Here is a 12,966-nt window from a genome sequence, read left to right as displayed (position 1 = left end):
CAAGGTCAAGGTTGAGAATTCCTGACAACTATGGTGGAAATTTGAATAAACAGCAAGTGAGACGTGATTAAAAGAGTAATTTAATAAAGAAAATAGGACATACAAAACACAGCTGTGTGAGAGCTAATGCTCTAAAGCAAAGGCTCTAAAGGGGTAGACTGGCTCTGCTCCTTATACCTAGACTTCACCCCCAGAGAGGGGTGCTCTGTAATCCTATTTACCCATTCCCTGCTCGTTATCGCGATGAACATTCCTGCAGTACCAGAACACTTCAAAGGAGTGACACCAAGAAAAGCCTAATCCCTCTTTACGACACCTGCAGGTCACGAAGCAACATTTCAACAGTCGTTTTGTTCACACAATATACAGAGACAGAGTGTGCAAACTAAACTATTCATATAGGATTATATAATAAAAGGATTAACATTATTATATATGAATCATTACATATGAATCACACGATAATACATGATCAAATAATATTTTCCATCACACAACATACAACATTACAGAAAAAGAGCTCTCGACTATTGGCAGTAAAATAACGTCATACTACAGTACCAAGCAGTACAGCTAATAAACTTTAGTCGCTTACAAGCCTAAACAAATAGCCATATTCGTATATAACATGTCTAAAGCCCTAATATAAAGGCTGAGCCAAACTTCCCACCCTTAGTAGACTTATCTGTATGTACACCACAAGAGGTGACACGCCTAGGTTCGACCAGACTCAAATTACCGAGCAAGATACCTGAGATCGTATATTGCATACAAAAGAACACTATGGAGCAGCAGAAAACTCTAACTGCTGGTTCACAGCGCAGGACTTTTCCGCACAATATGTATCAGCGAACATATCGTCTTGAAGTCAACAATGTTTTGAGTATTGTTTATGTTGTCGGTACGGAAGTGAAAATTAACCTGAACAGGTAGGTGTGATCCACCTCCTTATTATCGCTTCTAACAAGCCAGAACAGTTTGTAAAATGTAAAAGCAAGTAAGTCTTGAAAAGAGGCCCGGGGCTGTGGCAGAAGACAAAAATACATATATAAAGCAGGGGAAGCATTTAACAACCATTTTGTTCATTTGAGGAAGAATATAATTAATGGCTTTTCAGCATAAAAACGGAATATTACAAGAATAAGAATGTTATACGGTTTTTGTTTTGGAAGCAGTGAAACGTTCCATAACTAGCACCGTCTAGCGGAGATTGTGAGATTGACAGCATACTCGCCCTACCAATCGGAACTCCTACTGATAACGTGATCTTAAGCACAGAAATAGAAGTTAGTCATTTGGAAGTCGCTGTATTTAGCTGTACTGCCAAGCAAAAAAAAAATAATAATAATACCATGATTCCGCCTCGCACACTTCGAATTGAGAGTGGAGAAACTACAAGGACGATATATGTGATCGGAACCGAACTGAGAGTGCAATTAAACAGGTAGTATTTATGTTTAATTCACTTTCACTGTGGTCATTCAGTTGACAGACGAAGAGATTCGAACGTTTACGTGTCAGTTTCAGAAAATTGATGTTCAAGAATTATTTCACGCTTGAACATTGACCTTATTTCTAGTATGTGAACTGTCGCCTATTCTTTAAATTAATTGAATTTACTTTTCTATTATTGGTTTGTTTCTATCTTATCATCTTAAGTTAAATTTTGATAAGCAGAAAAATCTCTCCTGCTGTTTCTGCTGGGAATGAAAGAACTTTTTGTATTCTGCCGGCATTCCAGTCTGCTGTGGACTACAGACTCTGGGCCTCCGTTTATAATACAGAGAAACAAAGTGTCATTGATGTCTTTGCCAGTACACAACAAGATTTTGTTGTCTAAACACTGGTTCAGCATCTCTTGCATACTGTCGGCCACATTGCAATAAATCTATCAGTCTAGATGAGTGATATATTGATTCCTTAATAAATGCAGGAAATATGTTTCTATTTTTATTACCTAACAAAAAAACAAAAAACAAAAAAACAAAAACCCTAAATGCTCAAAAAAGAGGTTTGTAAACCTGTCATTATTTTCAACTGAAATATATCCTTGCCTGATATAATTTTGCTTCAGCTCAATAAATTAGTAAAAATGCATCTATTTATTATGTTTTGTGTCTTGTGTATGGGTGCAGTGTCTAATCTGCATCTAACTTCAAACCTTGAAGAGCTGCTATCATGAAAAACTGCATCTCCATCCGTTTACTGGAACAAAGTTTGAAGTAATATGTAAATATTATTAACGTTTACATAAGACACCAACTGACTAAACCAGAAGGAAGAATAGAGAACAAAATGACAGGCTAATAAACTGAGGGTATCCAAGACTAAAGTACAGCAAGCAAAAACACAGAGAAGCTTATGATAATGGAAAACATGGAAAGGGGCTTTCAAAACCAAAACCAAATGGTGCTTAGGGCCATTGGCACCTCAAAACGAAACTGAACTGGACATTGGGGAATGGGCTAAACAGGGGACCAGATGACAGATTGAACAAGGAGCTAGATAGGATACTGGACAAACTACTGTACAGGAGACTGGACAATGGGTTGTGCAAAAGACTGGATAACATGGAAACAGGGATAATGACATCACTGGGGACAGGAAATTACACAATAACAGGCACAGGGATGAACCCAAAGTCTGACACAGGGATGGAGCGAGTGACAGTAACAAGTGTAGGTACATATATAGTGATCAATACAAAGACTTGGGACATGAGCTGGTATAGACACAGGAGGAGGAAAAAAACTAGATGCACAGCAGGACACAAAACTGGGTAGTTGTTAGAAAATGGTCCAAAGTGACCAGTACTTCAGGTTTGATCTCCTCTAGGTTACCCTCTGCCCTCCGTCCTCTGTAGCCGGATCAATCCGGGGAAGTCAAGAGACACTGACACCAGGGTAGTGAATCAAGAGAGTTCCACTTTGTTGAGGAAAGCACAGAGTATATGTGTCCTATATCTACTATCTATCTAGTATAAGAGGGGGCTATACTGCTGCAAGTGTCTTGAACTACGGGAACCATGGAGGCCAATGGGTATGGAACTGAGGCAATGTCTGGTGGGTCTGCCTGTGTGGTGGTAACTGATTGGTCTGGAGGGTACAGTGGTGTGGTGTCACAAAAAAAGCTGGAAAAAAAACCGCTTGCCTAATAAAACGTTAATTCCTTTTGGTTCCTTTTTCTGGTCTTCAGACTCACCATGGTGTCACCCACATGATTGCAGTTTCCTTTGTGCACTGTGTTGTAATGCACTGTGTTGTATATTGTTTTGCTAAATCCTAACCTTGAGTTCCTGCTCAAATAACAATCATCATTTCCGAGCTAGAGCCTTCAGTGCCACCTGTCACTTCTTTATGTAGAAAGTGATGCAGATGTGTGTGTCTGTGTGTGGTGTGCAGATGTGCCCCTTCACAGTGCAAGTTCTTCTCTATAAAATGCAACCCCACTGTGCAGTTTCGGGTGGAAGCAGGTGCCTCGGCTGCCTCGGTCGCCATGGCCACCCCGGCCGGAGGTTCCTTTCTCTCCCCGCAGCTTCTCACTAAAAACACCGTAGTGTTCATCTCCATGAAACTTGCAAGTGAGCTGGTGAATGACAGCAAGGTAACCTGGTCTGCCACACACGGCTACCTCTTGCTCTGTTAACACAGCCTGTGTTAGGTATGTCCTGAACTGGGCATTCCCAGGCCATCAAACATTGACACCATGGAACACAAATGCTGTCCTTTCTTTCATCTTTCCTTCTGTGATTACATGACTGCATTTCAACCATTTGGGTTTCTAGGATCATATGTTAAACTGTTGAACATATCATAGAATTGAAGTATAAGACTACACAGTTAAGTGTTGTTTGAGTAGGCATAATCGTTTTCATATAGTGAACTGTAACTGTCAATCTTAAAGGGTGTGTCTATGCTATCAGCTTGCACCAGACATTTTACCTAACAAATGTGTTTTTGCACAGATCAGCGCAGTCCCACTGTAATGTTTAATGTATTGTCTATGTGTACTGCAGTTATCTGTGAGGTTCTATGGGAACAAGTCAGAACTCCTTGGGAATGCAGTATTGCATCTTACAGCTGTTGGTATGCCTCTGAAAAATAAACACACACACACACACACACACACACACACACACACACACACACACACACACACACACACACACACACACACACACACACACACACACACACACACAATTTCCCTTGTTCATGGTTCATAGTTGATCAAAGCAGTAAGCAGCCATCTTTGTGGTAAATGGTAAATACTTGTAAATTGAAATGGCAAGTTTATTATCTTTGAAGATATACTTGAAAGTTATCCCTGAAATAAACATGGCTCTAAATGAAGTAAACATGTCCTAAAAACAGGGCAGCCTATGTGGACAGGCCATCAGTTTGTTGCGCAAAGCCTGGCGCTCTGTGTAATTTTAGCTGTCACTTAGTCTGAAGGTAGCGATTCTTCAAAATGTTATTCTCCTTCAGAGTATTCCAAAAAAAATCCAAAAATGCAGTTACCTGTCTTTTCCTTCATAAACTAACTTGAGTTTTTTTTTTCCAAACATTTCATGATACAGATATAAAAGTTAAAAATGTAATACCTAATTGAAGGTATTTCAACTGACTGCACCTCCCTGCCAGTGGGCTACTGTTACAAATGTCCATTAAAGAATACTGGGAATGAATGGGCATGTTCTCTTCAACCTGCCTCTGTTCTCTCACAGAAATCTCTCTGGACATTGATGCAGATCGAGATGGCATTGTTGAGAGGAACAACCCAAACAAGGTGGGTAATGAGTTACCTTTGCAAAGTTTCAGAAAGATTCTACAGGATTGTGCCCCAGGCCTAACAGATAAAACTACTTAGGTGTGTGCTGTGTTATTCTACTGCCAATATAATCTGTCCAAAAAACCACACTGTGACTACTGTAATAAAACATAATTAAAAATAATTATATTACTTATCCAGATTGAGTTTGTATCTAATGCCAACTTGCTAACACTTTGATGCATAAAGTCATATATCTTCATGGAGTCTGAGCTAGCTTTACCACTATTTGCTGTTTCCAGGAACTGCTTAAAGTTATTGCAACATCTATATCACATGTGTCTGCTTGTAAGAATGCACATAGATGCTGTACTTTTAGGATATCTACTGCTAAATTGGAATAGTCAGAAGAGTTTAAGAGGAAATGATTTCCATTTCAGGATAGGTAGTGATGTCTGAAATTACCTGCTTTACATGTAGAGTTCTCCTTGAAGAAACTTCATGTCTCCTTCTCTAATAAGGCTTCTTGGAAGTGGGGTCCAAATGGCCATGGTGCCATTCTGCTGGTCAACTGTGATTGTGAGTCCACTTTCAGAAAAGAATTGGACAGTGAGGATGAGGAAATCACGAGAGTCTCAGGTATGCAAAGCCAATCGTAAGTCTCAGAGGTGGAACTTGGATAGACCTGTGCAAAAAGGAACTTAAGGCAGAAGTACAGTATCCGGCTGTAGATAGTTATACTGTGGAAACCATGGCTTTCATAAACAAATCATGCTATCAGATTGAACAGTTTTGCAAATACTTAAAAATATAGTCATAGAAATAAATTAATAAAATGGTAAAGAAACTGTATTCAAGTAGCATTATGAATGCACACAAGTCCAATATCAAAATATTTTCTAATATGGAGTTTAACTCAGGTTGAAAAAAGTGGAATCACATTTGAATTACAATAGTTTATCAACATGATTCTAAATAACTTCCTTATTACCCTTAATTAGATCAATTTTTCTGACATGCACAATAAAACACAGGTATTGAGATATGCTATTGTAATGGCAGATTTAAAGGACATGTCCAAGATGATTTTGCGCACCAGAGGTCCAGCTGTGCTCCCAGAGGGCTATAAACTAAGCCTCCACATTTCTCGGAGCCACGCTGAGAGTGTGAGGGTCTTCAGGACCAGTGGAAAACCACAGGGCTCTACTCTGAGTACGTTTAAACTAATGTACCTTTGTATGGTTTCTCAGGAAATTGTATGGTTTCTTAGGATAGTGTCTCATTTTATTTTTTTCCAAACACAAATAACCAAGAAAATAACCAAACATGTTCTTGAGAGTTCAAATCTTTTTAGCAGGATATAGCTGAATGTCAAGTTAAGGGAAGACTGCATGGTATTCATAAGCTGACTGATCAAAAACTCTACAGTCTGAAGTTCTGTCTTGTTTCAGAATATCTGCTCTTCAAGCTATTCCAGATGGACTATCCTCTAGTGCTGAATAAGGAGCAGCTGGCCGGAGAAGTTCCCTATGTGGGTGGGGACTCCCAGCAGGAGCTCTTCGTGGAGGGCATTCGCTTCCCCGATAAGGACTTTGATGGTCTCATCACCATAAACCTCAGCCTTTTAGAGCCTAGTGGCCAGGTTGGCTCAAGTACTTTACGTCTTTGAACTTTATTTTACTATGTTCTCGCTACCATAAGAAATATGTTCTTCTGGTTATATGTTACTCAGTACCAACATATTGTCATACTGTAAAGGTAAAGAGAAGGCTAAGCCTCATTGCTAAGTCTCTAACTTTTATCGGGTTTCCCAGGGTTTCCCAGAGACACCTATTTACACCGACAAGGTCATGTTCCGTGTTGCCCCTTGGATTATGACTCCGAACACCCTCAAACCTGTGGAAGTCTTTGTGTGCAGGTAAGTGCTAAACAAATCATTAACTGTTATTATCCTTACGATGACAACAGATAAGGTGGACAATCAATAAATGTATTAGTCTTTACCTAATACAGCTTTTGTTGAGCAATGTTAAGCAGAATTTCTGTTGATTCTCAGGTAGCCACCTGAGCCACCTGGCATAGATCCACTATTGAATTGGAAATATTCTGAGGGAAAGAAACATTTATTTAATTACTTTCTTTGCTGGCAGTGTTGTGAACAAATACAAGTGATATTCTCTGACTCAGAACGACAACTCAAGCAATCCAGTGCCTTTTTTTTTTTCATCAGAATATCAACAATTGTGCCTGGTTTGGTTCTTTTCTTTCACTAATAGTTCTGTCACTTTTGTAATGGCCTGAGTGCCGCAAGGCGCGGAGCAGGACACAAACTCCCTTGCCATACAACGGTGGCACTCACACAATGTAAACGGCGAACACTAACACTGTGAACAAAGGCACAAACAAAGGTAACAGAGGCAATGACTGACAGTGATGCACACACTGACAGGGGTTTAAATACATAAACACAGAACAAACACTAACTAGGTGCAGGTGTGTACAAGCATGTAGGCGTGATTACAAACAAGAAACTCCCACTGCAAGCGGCGGGCCGTACCACCCGACAGTGAGAGGGGAGCATTCTGTGACAACTTTCAAATCTGTAGCTGAGCTAAAACACCCAGCAAAGCAAGGGAAAGATGTGGTGACAATAATTCATGACTGGACAAGCCCTTTTTTTCCTCTCCCATATGCTGGCAGCACATCAGACAATTATGACTTTTTGAAGGCCATAAAAAGTCTGGTGCAGAGCAGTGGGTACAAGCTGAAGATATGCCACGAGTACATGAACCGAGGAGACCGCTGGATGCAGGTCTGATTCACTAACACATTGGACCACGAATTCTTGTCTTCAACACATTTTAGATTACTGCTACATCTTCAAGAATGCAAGTTCTGATGTTCCTCCATAGGATGAGATTGAGTTTGGCTACATCGACTCGCCACACCAGAGAATCCCTGTCGTGTTGGACTCTCCACGAGATAGAGAGCTTGAAGATTTCCCCTATGATGTCTTGCTGGTATGGATGATAGTCCACTCTTTATATGTTAAATTTAGCTTTGCTGATATCCATTAAAGTGACAACAAGGGATCACTGTTGGTGATCCATTTGAAGCACATGAAGCATGTGCATTTCCACCATTCACAGCTTTTACCTCATGCTCTTGTAATTGGCACGGATGTTGACACCACAATGCTGTTCAATGTTCTTGTATTTATGATGTTCACATTTTTTTAAGGAGTCAACACATTGCTACCTCCAGTTCAGTGTTTTTCCTTGCTAAAACATATATGGAGGAAACAGCATATTTAGAAACACTTCCACATTGTCTCAGGGTCCAGACTTTGGCTATGTGACCCGTTACCCGGTGAATGAGCGGGTGAGCAGCCTGGACTCTTTTGGTAATCTGGAGGTCAGTCCACCTGTCACTGTGAATGGGAAGAAGTACCCACTGGGCCGCATCATCATTGGTGTGGCCTTCCCTACGTGAGTCTTCAAAGTCTCAGTCTTTGTTGTTTGAGTTTATATGGTCTGCTGCTAGAGGAGTGCATATGATGGTGGATCTGTGAGGTCATAGCTGATCTCCAAAGTCCTACCTGTTACTGCTAAAGAAACTAGACAGCAGTCATTTACCCATGATTTATCACAGTGAAGTACTGATATGTTTAATCAACAGTACAGCACATGGCCGAAACATGACTAAAGTGATCCAGGACTTCCTGTGGGCTCAGAAGGTTCAGGAGCCCATTGCCCTTTACTCTGATTGGCTTGTTGTGGGTCATGTGGATGAGTTCATGACCTTTGTCCCAGCTCCTGATAGGAAGGTAAGTAAATAGCCCTCTAATATTAGCTCGTTGTCAACATCTTTTATTTGAAAGATCTCTTTCAGGACTGAAATTTTTAATACATTATGTTTAGACCTCTAATGGTTCTTTCAGACTGCTGCCTCTCCAGTTGTATTCATTTAACAAGGGATAGTGTTTGTCCACTTTTATTTCTGAATTCTTCAGTGTTTTCTTTACTCAGGGATTCAGATTATTGCTGGCCAGTCCAGATGCAGGATATAAATTATTCAGAAGCTTGCAGGTAAAAGGACATGGGAGTGCCAAACTTTTTCAAGGTGAATACTGGCAGGTTGCCTATGTGAACATTTAGGCCATTTCTCTTGCTCCATCATTGGTAAACACATCTTGCATTTTACCAGGTAAAGAGGAAGAGATCAGTGTTGATGAACTCATGAGCAACGAGGAGTTTCGAGCAGAAAACATCTATGTGCAGGTGAGTTATGTGGTTTGGACCAGCAGCCATGTGAAAGAACAAACTCCCAGAATATACACTGCAGTACAGTAGCTTCCGTGACAGACACTACCTGGCTCTAGACTGACCTCAATGGGGAAACATTGTATGGTAGATCCTGGTTAAATCCATACTGAGTAATCCAATCAGGAAAATACTGGTGGTCTCCTTGATGGGAAAAATTCTCTCTTTCCCTTACTCACTGTCCCTCACTCTCATTCAGAACTGCATTGACTGGAACAGGGACGTACTGAAGAAAGAACTTGGCCTGGATGATGAAGACATCATTGACCTTCCAATCCTGTTTAAAGTGTTTCCTAAAAAAAACAAGAGAGCTGCAGCCTATTACCCTGACATGGTAGAGCTTGGTCCTTTAGTGAACAATTAATTCTGTATACAGATAATGTCAACAGGTTTGTCTGTATTGCAAAGTTGTGTTTACAGGCACCCTAAATAGAATTTTTGTAGTTCACTTGATTCCCTCACACAAAAAAAAAGAAAGGAATTTTCCCAGTATGCAGACCACTGGGAGCCCTCAGCTCCCATTTACTATGTAGCATTCCATATGTAATATTTACTTTTAAAACTGTCCTTATTGCATCTTTGATTAGTCCATAATATAGTGATGTCTCTTTTGTCTTGTGTGCCCACAGGTCAACATGCTTGTGCTGGGTAAGAACCTGGGCATTCCCAAACCATTTGGGCCACAGGTGCAAGGCACCTGTGTGCTGGAGGCAGAGATGCGCTCATTGCTGGAACCACTGGGGCTTAACTGCACTTTCATCGATGACTTTGCCTCCTATCACAAACTCCAGGGTGAAGTGCACTGCGGATCCAATGTGCATCGAGAACCTTTTGAGTTCCGGTGGTGGAATCTGGAGCAGTGAGGTCATAGCGGCCTGGACATCTCCTGCCCCACTGATCTCCAATGTACTGATAAAAAAACTACGCAGCAAACATTTAGCCTTTATGTATAACAGTAAAGTACTGAAATGCTTAATGCTTTTAGGTGTTAGCTATAAACTTTATGTATTGCGCTAAGGGCCACCAAAGTTCAGAGTAGTTAAATAAGAGGTGCCATCACTAAAGCACTGAGATCTTAGCATCAGATTATCATTGAGATATTTTACATATCTTTTTCATTTCGACAATAAAACATGGTCAGATTTTAATTTTTTTTTACATCTTTGTTCTTATAAAAAATTCTGTATTTCTTTATAGCTACAACAGGGCCTTATTGCTAAATAATCAAGAATCAGGAACATGTTTGTTGTTATTGTAATCAATTGATACAACATACAGAACCTTCTGTTTACACTGAAGAATTCAATCAATCAAAAAGAACGTTCCACAAATTCTTTCCTCTTTATCATGCATGACTTGTCTCATTTTCCTTACAAAAGGGAAAATTCCTTATATACAGTTACCACAATAAACATTTTGGTACTGTCATGGCATGTACTGTCAAATTAAGTAATAATTCTCTGCTTGGAATGAATTTGTTCTCAAATGTTATTTGTTGCATGTTCTACCATAAACAATAATTTAACACAGGATGAAGATAATGTGTACTAACAAGCCCCTAGCACTGGAGGGCACACCTTTCTCTTAGTTTCCCACTTCAAAACCATTTGCAATACAGCAAAATATGTCTTGTAATATATAAAATCCTATGATTCTCATTCATTTTCTCTCAAAATCCACCCACGATTGAAATGCAAATAACCAAGCACTTTCTGTAAAAAAAAAGCTTCGGTTACCAATGATCCACTAGGCCTTAGTAATAAAAAGGGGCATTTATGTATCATTTCTTAGTTTATAAATTATAATATGAAGCAGAGAAATATTATTGAAGATAAATGCGATTGCTCGATTGTCTAAATACTCATGGAAAAAATGCAAAAAAAAGTCAGTTAGGCAAATAAAAGTGAAATCAAAAGAGCAGTTTAGATTAAATTGTTTCATACAAATAACTGTTTTAAGTCTATTTGTCTTTTTATGTCTGTTTTCTGTTTCTATTATCAGATATTAGACAGGTAACCAAACTCCTCCAGGATTTACATTCAAACAGCTTTCTGTTCCCTCTGGCAGGAGGCAGTTTTCAAACATTTTGCAGGTAAAGCTGTAGAAGGAAACTTCAGCACTCAGAGGAGACAGCACAGTGAACAAATCCAACCTTGAGTGGGATGCAAAAATGCCAACAGACAAAATGCAGCATAATTTGCTCCTTGATGTGTTCACTCAAACCATAAAAATCTTAAAGTCTGAACTTTACAAAAGCAAAAATGCCATAAAGTTAATGAATTGTGTTTCAAATGCATTAATTAAAATGGTATATATGTACATGTGTGCAGTTGTGTGTGTTTGTGCAGTTGTGAATGTGTGTGCACGTGTGTGCACATGCATTTACTGCTATATGTGACCAAGTCTCGTTTATGAGGGGTGCCGGTGGAAGACAGGCTCTCCTAAAGCCAAGCACATCAATTATTTATACAGCTTTCACACTGAACTATACTGGTACTGCCACTAATAGGAAATAAAATTAAATTAGATAGAATTCAGACAATCTTACATAAGGGTGGGAATGGTAATAGGCAGCTGTGGTAAACAGAGCTAATCTGCTAAGTGTAATTAAGGTAAGGTGGCAGCTGTATGAGTAGGTGTGAGGCTGGGGGAGCTGTGGGGGGGCGGGTACCAGGCCTGTGTCGTACTCCTCTGTGGCCTGCTGCTCCTTCTCATTCTCTTCCACCACACTGGTGAAGCTGCTGGCATTGGACGAGGACTGAGACAGGTTATTGGACTCTGGGATGGAGGAACATATGCATGCATCTGTCAAATATAGCTGTATAGCTCTGTCAACTATATATATATATATATATATATATATATATATATATATATGTGTGTGTGTGTGTGTGTGTGTGTGTGTGTGTGTGTGTTAGATGTTACATTATTATGTTGATGTTAATTTATTTGGTTATATTCTTATGTTATATTATGATGTTATATTATATTATGTTATGTTATATTATTATATTATTATGTGGATATCACACTTTTGATCTGGAAGTGACACAAAAGTTGCCTATTCTCTGTCAACTCTATATATATATAAGTGTGTGTGTGTGTGTGTGTGTGTGTGTGTGTGTGTGTGTGTGTGTGTGTGTGTTAGATTATTATGTTGATGTTATATTATTTGGTTATATTGTTATGTTATATTATTATGTTGTTATATTATATTATGTTATGTTATATGATTATATTATTATGTGGATATCACTTTTGTTTTGGAAGTGATGCAAAAGTTGCATATTCTCTGTCAACTATAGCTGTGAACTCAACCATGTGTATTGGCAAAATTGTTTCATCAGCATGGCAACGGCTACAGTGATGTGTTTGTATTTTAGCACGCGTTATATAGCTAACCATTGCAAAAAACAGGATATTTAGGTGATATCTCACATATAGAAGCAAAATTTATGCAGGAAGCAAAAACTGTCTCTGATAACTTTTCATTTAAATGTAATGCATTTTGACTAATATGATCTTAGCTGCAGCACTAATCATATTTAGGAAAAATACTATAGTAACATCTGCCTTGATGTTGTCATATTTGGTAGTGCTGGTCTTATTTTATATTCAGTTAATTGTAAAGTTAGAAAGCTTACATTTCAAGAATAATTGTTTGATAGTTGATGGTGATTGTGTTTATGATACATAAGCATGATTTGCCTCTCACAAGTATCAGTTTATACTGAAATAATAGTGTGTTACAGTGAAATAAAGATTTTTTAAAATTTGTTTCATGCATAACTATTATCACTGTGTTGTGATTTCACAGATCATTTAAGGCTATTTTAGAATGTCTTCACCTGTAAGAGGCAAATGAAGTTGATAT

At 39.0% G+C, this 12,966-nt stretch overlaps 1 protein-coding gene across 4 annotated transcripts; it reads left to right on the top strand.

Moving 5' to 3' along the window:
- The first annotated feature begins 717 nt into the window (after window positions 1-717).
- Window positions 718-11,340, top strand: LOC118241081 (protein-arginine deiminase type-2-like). Of its 4 annotated transcripts, none has more exons than XM_081718131.1 (17): window positions 718-929; window positions 3,402-3,603; window positions 4,016-4,085; window positions 4,727-4,788; window positions 5,292-5,409; window positions 5,833-5,982; window positions 6,222-6,412; window positions 6,585-6,688; window positions 7,471-7,582; window positions 7,683-7,790; window positions 8,107-8,258; window positions 8,449-8,596; window positions 8,799-8,892; window positions 8,977-9,050; window positions 9,292-9,426; window positions 9,722-9,998; window positions 11,160-11,340. In XM_081718131.1, the coding sequence occupies exons 1-16, from the start codon at window positions 784-786 to the stop codon at window positions 9,953-9,955; spliced, it is 2,100 nt and encodes a 699-aa protein (XP_081574257.1). In that variant the 5' UTR covers window positions 718-783; the 3' UTR covers window positions 9,956-9,998; window positions 11,160-11,340. The 4 variants fall into 4 exon arrangements, with proteins under 4 accessions (XP_081574257.1, XP_081574258.1, XP_035380696.1 ...); XM_081718132.1 differs by lacking the exon at window positions 11,160-11,340 and having other exon boundaries at window positions 9,722-9,740; window positions 9,884-10,520; XM_035524803.2 differs by lacking the exon at window positions 11,160-11,340 and having other exon boundaries at window positions 9,722-10,520.
- The last annotated feature ends 1,626 nt before the right edge of the window (window positions 11,341-12,966 follow it).

Source organism: Electrophorus electricus, chromosome 7, assembly GCF_041902795.1.
Source record: "Electrophorus electricus isolate QZ-2024a chromosome 7, ASM4190279v1, whole genome shotgun sequence".
Taxonomy (NCBI): Eukaryota; Metazoa; Chordata; class Actinopteri; order Gymnotiformes; family Gymnotidae; genus Electrophorus; species Electrophorus electricus.
Note: the sequence above shows the minus strand (reverse complement) of the source record. Positions and strands in the feature narration are given on the sequence as shown.

What these genes read in the sequence shown, in the direction of transcription:
- LOC118241081 (XM_081718131.1), top strand. Translation starts at nt 784, where the DNA reads ATGGAGCAGCAGAAAACTCTAACTGCTGGTTCACAGCGCAGGACTTTT. An exon ending in GTGAAAATTAACCTGAACAG is followed by an intron (nt 930 to 3,401) that starts GTAGGTGTGATC and finishes TGTGGTGTGCAG; the next exon opens with ATGTGCCCCTTCACAGTGCA. An exon ending in GGAAATCACGAGAGTCTCAG is followed by an intron (nt 5,410 to 5,832) that starts GTATGCAAAGCC and finishes TTGTAATGGCAG; the next exon opens with ATTTAAAGGACATGTCCAAG.